This window comes from Pan paniscus, chromosome 9 (genome assembly GCF_029289425.2).
Source record: "Pan paniscus chromosome 9, NHGRI_mPanPan1-v2.0_pri, whole genome shotgun sequence".
In the NCBI taxonomy this organism is placed as follows: Eukaryota; Metazoa; Chordata; class Mammalia; order Primates; family Hominidae; genus Pan; species Pan paniscus.
The window spans coordinates 22,444,774-22,462,247 of record NC_073258.2 but is presented as its reverse complement, the minus strand read 5'-3'; the positions used below and the strand labels follow the sequence as shown (position 1 = coordinate 22,462,247).

The 17,474-nt window shown below is 43.3% G+C and overlaps 1 protein-coding gene across 1 annotated transcript; it reads left to right on the top strand.

Moving 5' to 3' along the window:
* The first annotated feature begins 572 nt into the window (after nucleotides 1-572).
* DBX1 (developing brain homeobox 1) lies at nucleotides 573-4,909 on the top strand. Its single transcript, XM_024930566.4, has 4 exons — nucleotides 573-1,091; nucleotides 1,755-1,856; nucleotides 3,801-4,003; nucleotides 4,466-4,909. Exons 1-4 carry the CDS (start codon nucleotides 725-727, stop codon nucleotides 4,838-4,840), a joined length of 1,047 nt encoding a protein of 348 aa, XP_024786334.2. The 5' UTR covers nucleotides 573-724; the 3' UTR covers nucleotides 4,841-4,909.
* Nucleotides 4,910-17,474: the final 12,565 nt, after the last annotated feature.

Below are 17,474 nucleotides of genomic sequence, written 5' to 3'. Positions count from 1 at the left end.
TGCTTCAGCTGGAGTAACGGATAGGGCTAGAGACCGGAAAGGGAGTATATTTTCATGTCCACTGACTTGAAACTTTTCATTGCCCCACCCCCACAAGAGGGAGGGCAACTTTGCTGATAGCCTGAAGATGTATTTCTATGAATATTTATTGATTTATTTTCCAGGCTTAGCAGGGGAGCTGCAAATAAATTTAGTGCGTTCTTTAAATAATTCCTTTTCTATGAGGCAAGATGTCATCTGAAACTTCTAAGTAGGCATTTAATTAGCCCGGGTGTTGCTTCGGAACAAAAACCTTCGGCGAGAGCTTTGGGGGCGCACTGTATTGCAAAGAGGCGGTCGATATGCAGAATTGATGCGCGCGGGCCTTTGTTGCCGGCCCATTGTGCGGGCCATGCTTATGAAGACTAATCCAATCATAAATTGCACCCCTGCGCCAATCAGAGAGTCCAGAGCCTCCGGCGAATGAAGCTCGAGTGGAGAACTTTGTTGAACTTCATTGTCAGAGCTGTCACTTTTCAAAGTGCTTTAGCGGGCGGGCCACTATAAAACCATCACCTCGACGAGAGGACCACGGAGGACTCGCAGACGCCCAAGTGGGATTGTTACTTGGAGACGTTTGCTAAGCCCAAGAGAGAGGACACTGTGGGGGCGGGAGGGGCGGGAAGCGAGGCGTCTACCCTCCGGCCACTGAAAGAAGGGTTATTTCGCCCGCCCCGCGCCTACCATGATGTTCCCCGGCCTCCTCGCGCCCCCCGCCGGGTACCCTAGCCTCCTGCGGCCCACGCCCACCTTGACGCTGCCCCAGTCCTTGCAGTCGGCATTTTCCGGCCACTCCAGCTTCCTGGTGGAGGATCTGATCCGCATCAGCCGACCCCCCGCCTACCTGCCCCGCAGCGTGCCCACCGCCAGCATGTCGCCGCCCAGGCAGGGGGCCCCCACGGCCCTCACCGACACGGAGGCCTCGGACCTGGGCTCCCCGGGTCCCGGCAGCCGACGGGGCGGCTCTCCGCCGACTGCTTTCTCCCCTGCCAGCGAGACGACGTTTCTGAAGTTTGGAGTGAACGCCATCCTCTCCTCGGGGCCCAGAACAGGTAAGCGAGGGCAGAACCCTGAGGGCCCATTCAGGTACCAGGCATGCGCGGAGTCATCCTGGCCTCAGTTTCCTCTAGCGAGCGGGCCCCCACACACACATCGGTGCACACACATATGCACGAACTCTGAGACCCTACGTCAGGCAATGTGAGAATAGCACAGTCAATTCCGGGGAAGAAAAGCCTCCAGGCTCGCCCCATCCTCGGAGTGAACTTGAGCACACGCAGTCGGAGACGGTGCGCAGTCAGCTGGTGCAGTAACGCTGAGCGCACGCGCCTGGACGTCTGCGTTTCTGCCTTCGAGCTTTTGGGAGACAGTTTTTTTTTTAACTCAATATGATATATTTATTGGATTAGCAAATATTATAAACCTGCAATTTCTTTCCTCCCCACTCAGTCCTATCTCGTTAGTGCCTAGGATGGAGATTGGGGTAGAGTGGGACGGCGCAGAGAATTATGTTGGGGAGAAAGAAAAGAGTTTTACAGATAAGACAATGTTGGGAAGATTTATTTTACCCTGCCAACGTATGAGAAAGATGTCTTTGAAACCAGATGAAGGGCTAATTATATCGTGTGTTCAGTGTGCTATACAATAGGCAAGTACGTAATCAGATTCTTTCTGTCTCCCTCTCTCCTTTCTGTCCCCCCTCCACCGCCCACCAGAAACATCCCCAGCCTTGCTCCAGAGCGTCCCTCCCAAGACCTTCGCCTTTCCCTACTTCGAAGGGTCTTTTCAGCCTTTCATCAGATCTTCTTATTTCCCAGGTAGGTCTCGTCCCCCTTCTTTGCGCGAGGCAGGGCGGCGCCCCAGACCCGGCCCATCGCTCCCTGCTCCGAAGCCATATTTCTCCGTCCACCCCTCGGGGTTATGCTCTAGTTCAGAGGTTGCGAGGCGTACAACATTCATGAATCCGTCGCGCCAATTTGATGCCCTATTTAGCACAAGCAGTGACTGCTTGACACTTTGCACCAATTCCCTGCTCTACAAATTAGCAGGAATTGTCATGGTCCCAATTTGAGGCGGTTCCCTTCCCTGCGAGGAGCTGTTGGCATCCCTTCACGCCGCCGTTTTCCCACAGAGTCAGCGCACTTGGCCACGATTCCCCACAAAGGTTTCAGCACCATGACCAATTGGTCAGCTCCTCCGGGCAGCCACACACAGACCGGCCCTAGTCCCTCCACGCCGCCGAGAGACACCTACCAGCCGGGGCTAATTTCTTTTTAAGACTCATTCAGGGCTTCGGGCTTTTCACAAGACCACATGGGGTGCCCTCTTGTGTGGGATGCCTAGGGTCGCCCACGGGGAGGGGGATTAGATCCTCCCCCAATCCCAACCTATTTCCAGCCTGATTTCCAAACCCCTTCTCATACTCCTTTCCCACCCTGTCTTATAAAATACCGTTGATCTTGCAAAATAAGAAGCAGTTAGAAGAAAGCCCATAATTGAGTCCCAGCCTAAAGGAGCAACACCTTAGGCAGCTTCCACCAGGTTTTCTTCCTGTAACCTCAATGATGATTCAAACTATGGCTCAAAAACTCTGCCACTGGTCAAAACTAAAAAGGAGGCAGGAGAGTCCCTATACAGAGAAGAAAAACTGGGTATGGCCTGCGGGGGATGGGTAAAATCACGACAGCACTCCCAAATATCAGCAAAAGAAACAAGCAATTGATTTTTTAAAGGGGGAGAGATAATTCACCATCCCCCCACCCCCCAGCACCACCACCACCACCACCACCACCACCATTCACACTGCTGCTAATAATGGAATTTGCTCCCTTTCTCCCTCATCTCAATGCTCTAACAAAAACAACCCGAGCTTTATAAATAGCTTTTCATGTCCATTTAATGAAAACGATTCGGGGAAGAGAAGCCTCTGCCATCAGTATTCTCCCAACGGTCTTGGCCTGCAGTTGTGTTTAGTTTGAAAGTGTAAATCTCTTTTGTCCCAGTAATATATGGCTTTCGCTGCTTGTCCTCAGTCTTTTTCTGTTAGTTCATTACTACACAATTACCATTCACGCTTCATTAGAGTCTCTGTTTCTTTTTGTTTTGTTTTTTTCTTTCGCTTAAAGCGAAACTCTCCTCCCTTTTATCATACCAATACCCATTGGGAAGCAGTCAATGTGCTAATTAGCTGCCACTTTTCATGTATTCGGGCCGAATTCTTTACGTTTCGTGGGGGAGGGGAGGAAGGATTAATATAAAAAAGATGAATACTTATTGGATTTTTCAAAAAAATCTAAATCGGATTTTTCCCTCTTTATCAAAATAGTAAAGCACCTCATTTTCATCTAAAGAATGCAAAAGCCACTGAAATGATAAAAGCTTAGGGGAGAAACCCAGTGGCCTCGGCTGGATATTTTATTTTTATTTTTGTAATTTATTTTTTCTATTGCTGTTTTAGCTGATGTACGCAGGTTTGTTTCCCTAAGTCCACTGAATGGAAAAACGAAACAGGCTATTGTGGGGGCTGTTTTCTCTGTTTCCGTGGTTTTACCTAATCCGGGTTTGCACGGTTGAAAGGGAAAGTTATTTGGGCGGAAAGCGCCTTTCACTCTCGCAGGTTTGTAGGTTCGTGGCCTATTCTCCAGGGGGAGAAAAAGGAGCGCTTTAAAGAGATGAACAGATCAGAGCAAAAAGCCAGGGAGAGCCGTGTTGGGACTGGGGGGCGTACGCCCACTCACTCGCCACCTCCCCCCACCCTGCAGCTTCCTCCAGCGTGGTGCCCATCCCCGGGACCTTCTCCTGGCCTCTGGCCGCGCGCGGGAAGCCTCGGCGGGGCATGCTGCGTCGAGCAGTCTTCTCCGACGTGCAGCGGAAGGCGCTGGAGAAGATGTTCCAGAAGCAGAAGTACATCAGCAAGCCCGACCGCAAGAAGCTGGCGGCCAAGCTGGGCCTGAAAGACTCGCAGGTGAGCGCAGTTCCTCCACAGCATCCCCCCGCCCCCGCCCTTCACCCCTCCCCGGCGCACTCGTCAATTGCAAGGGTTCGGAAACGGCTTAGGTCCCACTGTACAGATGGGAAAACCGAGGCCTAGAGAGGGAGTGAGTACACGGGCCACTACCCTCGAAGCTCCGCAGGATAGCCCTCTTCTCTCCCCACCCCGACTCCCCGCCTTCTCTCCCGGCCTCACCGGCCCCCAACCCCGCCCTTCGGGGCAGGGTGGCAGCGGATGAGGCTAACGGAACCGCGAGCTGAGGCGGGGGCAGAGTCAATGCGGGAATCCACCGGAACTCATTTCTGGGGGTGGGGAGAGGACACAGCCCGAAGGACAGAGCCTGCACCCCACTCCACTCCCCGCCCCCGTGCGTCCCCCGGGGCCCCTGATCTGACCTCTGCTTCTCCCTTCTTCTCGCCGACCGGGACATTCCAGGTGAAAATCTGGTTCCAGAACCGACGCATGAAATGGCGGAACTCCAAGGAGCGCGAACTCCTGTCTAGCGGGGGCTGTCGCGAGCAGACCCTGCCCACCAAGCTCAATCCGCACCCGGACCTCAGCGACGTGGGCCAGAAAGGCCCTGGGAACGAAGAGGAGGAGGAGGAGGAGGAGGAGGAGGGCCCGGGCAGCCCCAGCCTCCGCCTGGCCTACCACGCGTCCCCCGACCCCCAGCACCTGCGGGACCCGCGGCTGCCAGGGCCGCTGCCCCCCTCGCCCGCGCACTCGAGCAGCCCCGGGAAACCTTCGGACTTCTCAGATTCCGAGGAGGAAGAGGAGGGCGAGGAACAGGAGGAAATCACCGTGTCCTAGGAGCCGCTCGCACGCCAGAGTACTATTTTTAAGTGCTTTGAAATCGAAGATGTGGGGTCCAGTCTGCGCATTCACTTTGTCCCCGTGCCCAGATGCTGCCTCTCCCGACGGTAGAAACCATCACCTCATTGAGGGCGCCACCGGCCCTGCGGTAGCCCCAAAGAGACATTTCCTTCCCAACAAAACCAACTCCAAATAGTCCTCCCCACATCAGTTCACTTTAAGTCTTGGTCCCAGCCTTAACTTTTCAGCAAGGGCTCCATTCTATTCTGTTTATTACAAACTATTTTAAACACAGTGGGGTGTTCTATGGTCCCACGACGGCCTGGACCTTACTGTGAGACAGACTCTGCTGGTCGTTAGCAGCAACCACCCTATATGGTAGGAAACCTGTTTATGGAGGAGGAAACCGAGTTGGGAGTGAAAACACCAAACCATATAACTAACTCCAGCACCGTTGACCCTCTAGATCCCTTCCCCTCCCCTAATAGGTAGCAAGGGGCTCCTATTTCACTCCAGTCTCTCATTTCCACCCCCTACCCCACTTCTGTCTTCCCATAGATGTTCTCTTAGAAAGCTCAAGATTTTCAAAAAGGAAACATATATATATATATATTAGTGCCTTCTGATTCAAGGCACAACATACATATTGAGTCTTCTCTGTCACCTTCCAAAAGCTCTCTGGCGAAAGAAGTGAGTTCTCTAAAGGGGGAAAAAAGCAGCAGTCCCTATTCTTGTATGTGTGTTTTAAAGCTTTTTCTTTTTAATGTCTGTATCCATGGTATACGCACCACACACTCTACCTTGTGCCCTTTTGTTATTCCTAGGGAGGTGTTGCTGAGCTGCAAACCTCCTGGAATTGGGCATGATGTGGACAGAGAGACCTATACAGCCTCTTTGTTTTTTTTTTTTAACTGAACTTTGCTGTCTTTGCACAGCTCTTATGAACTGTACACTATTTTGTACACACAGGTTGTATGGATATTTTATACCAAGGTTATTGTCAATGACTATAAAGGACTGACTAGATTTCTCACTTTTTTTTTTTTTTGCAATGGCTTTTAAAGTTTAAAAAGGTAGCTGTTTAATTGCATAACTTATAAAGAAATACTTATTTTGTATTTTTATCATGTACAGATTTTTATATATGTATATATGTATCAAATGAACAAATGCCAAATAAAAGTAGAATGGATGCAATCAATGGTCAACTGATGTCATTAATTCACAGAATGGTAGAGCTGAAAGAAATGGAGCTGTTCTAGCCCTGGGACTGGGTTTTACAGTAGGTAAGCTGAGGATCAAGAGGTGCAGGCACTTATCCAAAGCCACCCAGCTAGTAAGTAGCCAAGCTGGAACTAGAAACCATCTGACTCTCAGGCCAGTGTCTTTTCTGCTTTCCTGTACCTTAAAGTAACCATATTTGCTATGTTACAAGTAAAGGAGCTCCAGAGTGATACCAAAAGTTGAATCTGCAATAAGCCGCCTCCCCTTCTCTGAGGACTGAAACGATGGGATAAGAGAAATCCATGCAAGTCAAAGTGGCTCAAGTTTGTAATGGTTTTTCTTTTCCTCCTTGAAGGCATTTTTCCTGGTCCTCAGGGAAGCTTCAGAACTGGTCTTGACTCATTCCTTCTGTGTATTACCTAATTTTATCAGGAATGCCATCTACAGGCCTGACATGGGAGCCCAGATATTGACTCTGGGGTCTGCATATGAAACAAAAGTTCTTTAAAGACTAGCTTTCAGCAGGAATGATTTCTTTAACCAGCAAGCTAGGGAATAAAGAACATCTGGTTAGATCCTGGCAGGGGCTTTTGTGCCCTTTGAGAGTTTGGTCTCTGCCCCATCAGCTACACACACCCATGTTTCTTTGCAATCCTAATCCAAACTCATGGTAGTTTGTATTATATTTGAAATTGAATATATTCTATTTTATATTAACCCTGTTTTCAAATAACACAAACCACCTCCATGCTAAGATCCCCTGCTGGGCTTGCTCCTGATGTTGGTGATCACTTTTCATTATTGTTATATATGATGTTGTGAAGTTGAAGAAAATAATTGTCCTCATTTTCATAATCATAAAATTCAAAAAACCTCCCACATTTCCCTATCAACAGACACAAAAGTGTTCAGCATGGTCAGCATTCAACCCAAGTTAGTGCTTTCCTTTCAGACAGGACTCTGAAGGATTCAGGCTGTTTTCTATCTCTCTGCTGTTGCCTGGATGTCCAACATGGGAGCCTGACTGGAAGCCTGACCTGGCCTACCTTTCCCTTTCTGCCAGCTCAAAAATTCTTTCTCATAGTCAAGAATCACATTCAGGCACAGGTGCGCATTAGTGTCTACATCTGGAGTCAAAGCACTCTGAAGGCATAACCGTGTTCATTGCAGTATTATTCACAATAGCCAGGAGGTGGAAACAACCCAAAGGTCCACGAATGGATGGATGAATGGATAAATAAAATGTGATATATACATACAATGGAATATTATTTGGCCTTAGAAAAGAAAGACACCCTGTCACATGCTACAACGTGGGTGAACCTTGAAGACATTGCATGAAGTGAAATAAACCAGTTACAAAAAGACAAATTGTACATGATTCCACTTGTATGAGATATCTAAAGTAGTCAAACTCAGAGAAACAGTAGAATTGTGGTTCCAGGGGCTGGAGGAGGAGGGAACAGAAAGTTGTTTGTTGTTCAATGAATATAGAGTTTCAGTCTTACAAGATGAAAAAGTTCTAGAGATTTGTTGCACAACAATATGAATATAGTCAGCACTACTCAACTGTACACTTAAAAATGATTAAGGTAGTATATTTTATGTCATGTGCATTTTTTAACCACAATGCTAAATTAAAAATTTGTTTTATTGGAAAAATAACTCACATGCTAGAAGGATTAAAAATCTAGCAACCATCAAAGTTATGGCAGGCAAGTGAAAAATGTGAAATAAGCAATATTATAAGACAATGTAGAAGTCAAAGCACTTAAGATATACATCAAGTGCTTTTTAAAATCAATAAAATGTAGAAAAGGAAAAAAATACTTGAGTTTTTTTTTGTTTGTTTTTTGTGTTTTTTGTTTGTTTGTTTGTATTTTGACTGTTTATTTGTTTTTGTTTTTGAGACAGCGTCTCACTCTGTTGCCCAGGCTGGAATGCAGTGGTATGATCTCGGCTCACTGCAACCTCTGCCTCCCAGGTTCAAGCGATTCTCCTGCCTCGGCCTCCCAAGTAGCTAGGACTACAGGCCCATGCCACCATGCCCGGCTAATTTTTGTGTTTTTAGTAGAGACGGGGTTTCACCATATTGGCCAGGTTGGTCTCGAACTCCTGACCTCAGGTGATCTGCCTGCCTCGGCCTCCCAAAGTGCTGGGATTCAGGCATGAGCCACTGTACCCAGTCAATACTCGAGATTTTTTTTTAAAAGCATATATTATTTACATATTCACAAAGTGTTCCTGAGAACTACAAATGCTGTATTTCGGTTCATTCTTTTAGTGTTTCTTTCATCACAAGGGTGAGGATCATGTTCATTTCACACTGCTCCCCTAATGTCATTCACAATCCCATACATATATTGGTTATTTGATATGTGTTGAGTGAATAAATGAATTATTATAAAAGGAGGGACAGATCTTCTAGTTATACAGGCAGTGGGTCTCCACACAGCAACCACATGGGGCTCATTGTCAGGGTGGCTGCTTTAAATTTTTTATTATTTTTATTTTATTTTATTTTTATTTTTATTTTTTATTTTTTTTGAGATGGAGTCTTGCTCTGTTACCCAGGCTGGAATGCAGTGGCGCGATCTCGGCTCATTGCAAGCTCCACCTTCTGGGTTCACGCCAGTCTCCTGCCTCAGCCTCCCGAGTAGCTGGGACTACAGGCGCCTGCCACTAGGCCTGGCTAATTTTTTTTTGTATTTTTAGTACAGACGAGGTTTCACCGTGTTAGCCAGGATGGTCTTGATCTCCTGACCTCATGATCCCCCTGCCTCCACCTCCCAAAGTGCCGGGATTACAAGTGTGAGCCACCGCGCCCGGCCTAAATTTTTCTTTTTTTTTTTTAATAAAAAAGGAGAAAAGAGACACTCTAGAATCTAGACTGCAGGCCTGGAAGTTTTAAACTTTACAAATGAATGTAAAGATTACTTTGGCTGATAAGAAAAAGGGAGTAAATTAACAGGTCAGATGTATTTTTAAAAATCAAACCAATAACTTTAGTCCAAAAAGACTGAAATAGTTACATGTATAAGCTAAAGAATAAGAAACAAATAGTAAAAGAAAAAAAAAGGAGATATTTATTGAGCACCTACAATGTGACAGGCAGTCAGTCTCCTGGGTGCCTTACACCAGCACTACTCTGTGCATAAGGACCGCTTGAGGGTCTCACTGAAATGCAGATCATGATTCAGAGCTCTGGGTATCTGCTTTGCTAATGTGGTTGGTCCACAAAACACACTGTAGCAAAATTTACATGAGTTTTAACCTCACAGTAACCCTTCTAAGGTAGATGCAAGTTACAGATGCAAAAATTGAGGCTAGGAGTTTTGGTGATATTCCTGTGGTCACCCAGTCAGAATTCAAATTAAGATTAATCACAATCCTACTCCCTTGACTAAACTGATTAAAAACACATTTAACTGAAACTCAACCAGTGGGAACTCTCTAATAGAGCTTTATGTCTTTTAATGTTGTGCAGTTATGTGAAAAAAATAAATTATCAATAGTTATTAAAACCTTTCTTATGCTTCTAAATGTCCTACCCCACCACGAGATCTCCTTCCTATGGTCTAAACCTGTGATTCTCAAACTTTAGTGTTAAAACTCCTTTATATTCTTAAAAATTATTGAAGTCTTAAGATTTTTTTTGTTTTTATAGGTTTTATCTATTGATATTTATTGTAGAAGAAATTAAGATTGAGATAAATTTTAAATATTTTACTAATTAAAACAAATCCACTAAATATCAATAAAATATCACATTTTATGACAAATATATTATAAAACAAAAAAAGTTAGAAGAGTAGAGCCGGGCACGGTGACTCACGCCTGTAATCCCAGCACTTTGGGAGGCCAAGGCAGATGCATCACAAGGTCAGGGGTTTGAGAATAGCCTGACCAACATGGTGAAAGCCCATCTCTACTAAAAAATACAAAAATTAGCCGGGTGTGGTGGCACACACCTGTAGTCCCAGCTGCTTGCAAGGCTGAGGCAGGAGAAACGCTTGAACCCAGGAGGCAGAGGTTGCAGTGAGCCTAGACTGTGTCATTGCACTCCTGTCTGGGCGACAGAGCAAGACTCCGTCTCAAAAAAAAGAAGAGTGGCACTGTCGTACCTTTCTGCAAATCTTTTTTTTTTTTTAGACAGTGTCACACTCTGTTTCCCAGGCTGGAGTACAGTGGCACAATCTCAGTCCATTGTAGCCTCAACATTCCCAGGCTCCGGCAATCCTCCCACCTCACCCTCCCAAGCTGGGTCTATAGGCACGTGCCACTATGCTGGGCTAATTTTTGTATTTTTTGTAGAAACGGAGTTTTGACATGTTGCCCAGGCTGGTCTGGAGCTCCTGGACTCAAGTAATCCACTTGCCTCGGCCTCCCGAAGTGCTGGGAGTACAGACATGTGCCATAGCATCTGGCCACAAATCTCTTTAATGATTGACTTTATAGAAAACAGCTGGATTCTCTTATATGTTTCTGTCATTTGTTGCGATATGAAGAAAATTCGGCTTTATATAGATATGCAATTGAAAAAGGAGGAGTATTTGTATAGTCTTTTTAGATAATTGGGGTTGTTCTTAGAACAACAAGACTTGACAAGTGGTAGTTATTTAATGGTTAGCTGCAATATGTAATCTAAAATCTTATTAATGAACTTTTCAGCTCCTTTACATGAAGATCCATTGGTCTCTCTTCCACTTAGAATGGGTATTTTAAAAGAACTAGAAAAGCAAGAGCAAACACATTCAAAAGCTAGCAGAAGGCAAGAAATAACTAAAATTAGAGCAGAACTGAAGGAAATAGAGACACAAAAAACCCTTCCAAAAATTAATGAATCCAGGAGCTGGTTTTTTGAAAGGATCAACAAAATTGATAGACCGCTAGCAAGACTAATAAAGAAAAAAAGAGAGAAGAATCAAATAGACACAATAAAAAATGATAAAGCGGATATCACCACCGATCCCACAGAAATACAAACTACCATCAGAGAATACTACAAACACCTCTACGCAAATAAACTAGAAAATCTAGAAGAAATGGATAAATTCCTTGACACATACACTCTCCCAAGACTAAACCAGGAAGAAGTTGAATCTCTGAATAGACCAACAACAGGATCTGAAATTGTGGCAATAATCAATAGCTTACCAACCAAAAAGAGTCCAGGACCAGATGGACTCACAGCCGAATTCTACCAGAGGTATAAGGAGGAGCTGGTACCATTCCTTCTGAAACTATTCCAATCAATAGAAAAAGAGGGAATTCTCCCTAACTCATTTTATGAGGCCAGCATCATTCTGATACCAAAGCCGGGCAGAGACACAACAAAAAAAGAGAATTTTAGACCAGTATCCTTGATGAACATTGATGCAAAAATCCTCAATAAAATACTGGCAAAACGAATCCAGCAGCACATCAAGAAGCTTATCCACCGTGATCAAGTGGGCTTCATCCCTGGGATGCAAGGCTGGTTCAATATACGCAGATCAATAAATGTAATCCAGCATATAAACAGATCCAAAGACAAAAACCACATGATTATCTCAATAGATGCAGAAAAAGCCTTTGACAAAATTCAACAACCCTTCATGCTAAAAACTCTCAATAAATTAGGTATTGATGGGACGTATTTCAAAATAATAAGAGCTATCTATGACAAACCCACAGCCAATATCATACTGAATGGGCAAAAACTGGAAGCATTCCCTTTGAAAACTGGCACAAGACAGGGATGCCCTCTCTCACCACTCCTATTCAACATAGTGTTGGAAGTTCTGGCCAGGGCAATTAGGCAGGAGAAGGAAATAAAGGGTATTCAATTAGGAAAAGAGGAAGTCAAATTGTCCCTGTTTGCAGACGACATGATTGTATATCTAGAAAACCCCATTGTCTCAGCCCAAAATCTCCTTAAGCTGATAAGCAACTTCAGCAAAGTCTCAGGATACAAAATCAATGTGCAAAAATCACAAGCATTCTTATACACCAACAACAGACAAACAGAGAGCCAAATCATGAGTGAAATCCCATTCACAATTGCTTCAAAGAGAATAAAATACCTAGGAATCCAACTTACAAGGGATGTGAAGGACCTCTTCAAGGAGAACTACAAACCACTGCTCAAGGAAATAAAAGAGGATACAAACAAATGGAAGAACATTCCATGCTCATGGGTAGGAAGAATCAATATCGTGAAAATGGCCATACTGCCCAAGGTAATTTATAGATTCAATGCCATCCCCATCAAGCTACCAATGACTTTCTTCACAGAATTGGAAAAAACTACTTTAAAGTTCATATGGAACCAAAAAAGAGCCTGCATTGCCAAGTCAATCCTAAGCCAAAAGAACAAAGCTGGAGGCATCACACTACCTGACTTCAAACTATACTACAAGGCTACAGTAACCAAAACAGCATGGTACTGGTACCAAAACAGAGATATAGATCAATGGAACAGAACAGAGCCCTCAGAAATAACGCCGCATATCTACAACTATCTGATCTTTGACAAACCTGAGAAAAACAAGCAATGGGGAAAGGATTCCCTATTTAATAAATGGTGCTGGGAAAACTGGCTAGCCATATGTAGAAAGCTGAAACTGGATCCCTTCCTTACACCTTATACAAAAATCAATTCAAGATGGATTAAAGACTTAAACGTTAGACCTAAAACCATAAAAACCCTAGAAGAAAACCTAGGCATTACCATTCAGGACATAGGCATGGGCAAGGACTTCATGTCGAAAACACCAAAAGCAATGGCAACAAAAGACAAAATTGACAAATGGGATCTAATTAAACTAAAGAGCTTCTGCACAGCAAAGGAAACTACCATCAGAGTGAACAGGCAACCTACAAAATGGGAGAAAATTTTTGCAACCTACTCATCTGACAAAAGGCTAATATCCAGAATCTACAATGAACTCAAACAAATTTACAGGAAAAAAACAAACAACCCCATCAAAAAGTGGGCAAAGGACATGAACAGACACTTCTCAAAAGAAGACATTTATGCAGCCAAAAAACACATGAAAAAATGCTCATCATCACTGGCCATCAGAGAAATGCAAATCAAAACCACAATGAGATACCATCTCACACCAGTTAGAATGGCAATCATTAAAAAGTCAGGAAACAACAGGTGCTGGAGAGGATGTGGAGAAATAGGAACACTTTTACACTGTTGGTGGGAGTGTAAACTAGTTCAACCATTGTGGAAGTCAGTGTGGCGATTCCTCAGGGATCTAGAACTAGAAATACCATTTGACCCAGCCATCCCATTACTGGGTATATACCCAAAAGAATATAAATCATGCTGCTATAAAGACACATGCACACGTATGTTTATTGCGGCATTATTCACAATAGCAAAATCTTGGAACCAACCCAAATGTCCAACATTGATAGACTGGATTAAGAAAATGTGGCACATATACACCATGGAATACTATGCAGCCATAAAAAATGATGAATTCATGTCTTTTGTAGGGACATGGATGAAATTGGAAATCATCATTCTCAGTAAACTATCGCAAGAACAAAAAACCAAACACCGCATATTCTCACTCATAGGTGGGAATTGAACAATGAGATCACATGGACACAGGAAGGGGAATATCACACTCTGGGGACTGTTGTGGGGTGAGGGGAGGGGGGAGGGATAGCATTGGGAGATATACCTAATGCTAGATGATGAGTTAGTGGGTGCAGCGCACCAGCATGGCACATGTATACATATGTAACTAACCTGCACAATATGCACATGTACCCTAAAACTTAAAGTATAATTTAAAAAAAAAATGTAGTAAAGAAAAAAAAAATGGGTATTTTACCCATGTATGATTTTGTAACATGATGCATTGGTCATATGGAAAATATTGGGTTCATTGACTCATGCAGATATTCCAAATATTAATCCTTTTCACACATCATCAAACATCACATTTGTTAATATCACCACCCATCTCATCATCAAAGTAAGTATTGAGAAGCTGTCAAGCTTATAGTAGCAGATACAAGCTTCCAAGACTCAAATTTTTATTTAAAAGCTCTAATTTTACTATTGAGAAAAATGCTATCAGTTGTTTTTTCAATGGATAGGTTCACTTTATTTATTTTTGAGAAAATATCTATGACATATCCAACTCTGAGCATGGTTTGTCTGTCAGTCATATTTTCAAGTAAAAAGGGAGTTACATGAGAAACATGGCTAGTTCTAACAATTGTACGAGTGCTTTTCTTGAAACAATCATCACACTTCAGTATGCAGCAGAAATATTTGTTTATTTATTTATTTATTTATTTATTTATTTATTTATTTATTGAGATGAAGTCTCGCTCTCTCACCCAGGCTGGAGTGCAGTGGCGCAATCTCAGCTCACTGCAACCTCTGCCTCCAGGGTTTAAGCGATTCTCCTCCCTCAGCAGCCTGAGTAGGTGGGATCACAGGAGCATGCCACCAAGCCCAGCTAATTTTTTGTACTTTTAGTAGAGATGGGGTTTCACCACGTTGGCCAGCCTAGTCTCGAACTCCTGACCTCAGGTGATCCGCTCACCTCAGTCTCCCAAAGTGCTGAGATTACAGGTATGAGCCACCGCACCCGGCCTAGCAGAAATATTTTATGCATACTTCTCATTTCATCATATAGAATATTGAAAGGGTTGAGTATTATATACTCTAGGGTTGAGATTTAATAACACTAATAAACTTTTCTGCTTTATCAAGCACATTCATAAGTGAAACTGGCTGGGTGTTGGGATGACTGGGGAATCATAGCGAATGTAATGACCGCTAGCATGGGTTGGTGCTACTCCCTTGATTTCTTTTAAGGTAGGCTAGCAGCTTTATTGATCACCGGTTTTACATTATCCACAAAAATCTCAACACAGTTGTTCCACAAAAAGCCATGAGATTTAAAAAGGCATTCAACACTTTAAATATTTCAGCAATACTTGTGTTGTTGTTAGGCATTCGTATAAAAGAAGCTCTTTGTTAATTAGTTGGTGCAAGTACTAAATGAATACAATCAGAATAAAAGGTCCAGGTACTTCTGTATATTTGGCCATTTTCAAAGCAAAAGTACAATTTTTCAGGTAATTTATTAACTCAGTCTTTTTCGAGCTGTTATACCACTGGAAGATGGCATTGCCATAATTTCGTTAGCTGACTATCCAGTAGGTGTTAATTAATGTAACTGTACAGGGTTTTATTAGTCTTTTACCTATTGAGGGCACTTTCCTAGCCAATGCAAATAATAACTTATTTTGTAAGATGCTTTAGTGACCTTTTTGTTTCTAGTTAGAAAAGGTGTAACAAACAGGTTTTATTTATTTATTTATTTATTTATTTATTTATTTATTTTTGAGACAGAGTTTTACTCTGATGTCCGAGGGTGGAGTGCAATGGCAGATCTTGGCACACTGCAACCTCCGCCCCTGAGTTCAAGCAATTCTCCTGCCTCAGCCTCCCAAGTAGCTGGATTACAGGCATGCACCATCACTTCCGGCTAATTTTGTATTTTTAGTAGAGATGGGGTTTCACCATGTGGATCAGGCTGGTCTCAAACTCCTGACCTCAGGCAATCCACTCGCCTTGGCCTCCCAAAGTGCTGGAATTACAGGCATGAGCCACTGCGCCCGGGTGAGAAAAGGTGTAACAAACAGTGTTTCAGTTTTTAAAGAGTGCGTCATATCAACGTTTTAAAAGTTCACTTCGATTCCTTTGTTTAAATTCCAGTGGCTGCCCTCAAAAGGATAGTAAAACTTAATTGGAAGAATAACAATTTCTAAGAATGGTCTCTTGTGTAAAACAATAAAGATAAATTATTAGCATCAATAAAGCTGAGGGAAAAGGTAACTTTTGACATAATTTCTTTCTTAATTAGTTACATTCAGATTTTTGTGTGTGTATATTTCTCCCTTCCATGGCTCAGAGAAGCTTTGATACGTCATCTTCAATTTTTCTTAGCATTTTGAGAAGTATACAGTGCAGCTGTGGACTGAGAGAAAATGAGTCTGCTAATTTCCTTATTTTATTTTTATTTTTTTTAGACAGAGTCTCGCTCTGGCGCCAAGCTGGAGTGCAGTGGCGCTCTCTCGGCTCACTGCAACCTCCACCTCCTGGGTTCAAGTGATTCTCCTGCCTCAGCCTCCCGAGTAGCTGGGACTACAGGTGCATGCCACCACGCCCAGCTAATTTTTGTATTTTTAGTAGAGACAGGGTTTCACCATGTTGGCCAGGATGGTCTCAAGCTTTTGACCTCTTGATTTGCCCACCTCGGCCTCCCAAAGTGCTGGGGTTACAGATGTGAGCCATTGAGCCCAGTCTGCTAATCTCCTTTCTAAAAGCCAACAATTCATCCTTAAATATGAGAAAAATACAGTCATCCCTTGGTATCCATGGGGCATTCGGTCTGGTACCTCCTTCAGATATCAAAATCCACAGATGCTCAAGTTCATGGTATAAAATGGTGTAGTATTTGCATATAATCTATGCACATCCTCTTGTATATTTTATATCATCTCTGGATTACTTATAATACCCAATACACTGTAAATGCTATGCAAATAGTTGTTGTGCTGTATTGGTTTTTTTTTTTTTTTTGAGATAGTCTTGCTCTGTTGCACAGGCTGGAGTGCAGTGGCTTGATCTCAGCTCACTGCAGCCTCCACCTCCCAGGCTCAGGTGATCCTCCCACATTAGCCTCCCTAGTAGCTGGGATTACAGGCACATGCCACCATGCCAGGCTAATTTTTTTATTTTTTATTTTGTAGAGATGGGGTCTCACTATATTGCCCAGGCTGGTCTCAAACTCCTGGGCTCAAGAAACCATCCCATCTCGGCCTCCCAAAGTGCTGGGATTACAGGCATGAGCCACCACCATACCCAGCCTTGTCATCCACGTATTGTTTAGGGAATAGTGATAAGAGAAAAAGTCTGTACATGTTCAGTACAAACAAATTTTTTTCAAGTATTTTTGATCCACAGTTAGTTGAATTCATGGATGCAAAACCCATGGATATGGAGGGCCAACTGTATATGACAAATGAATTTTCTTTCACTTTAAAATAAAATATAAAATTCTAAAATTATAGCAGTGTTTGGTAAAATCTTGTAGAACATTTTCAAAGATTTTTAAAATACTATATTGTTGCTAAACAAGACAACAAAGTGCACTTCTTGTGTTTCTGCACAGACTCAAAGGAAACTTGGGAATTTCAAAATAACAATTGGTTGAATAACAGGGTTACAGGTGTTGTAGCAGGTATAACAAGAGAGCAGATAAGAGCACAGTAGAAGTGCTGAAGAAAAAAATGGAGTTAATCCCGAGAAATGCACATAAATCTACATCTACTTCCCTAGAAAATTCTGGGAAGCACAAGAAAATACAAGCAAACATTC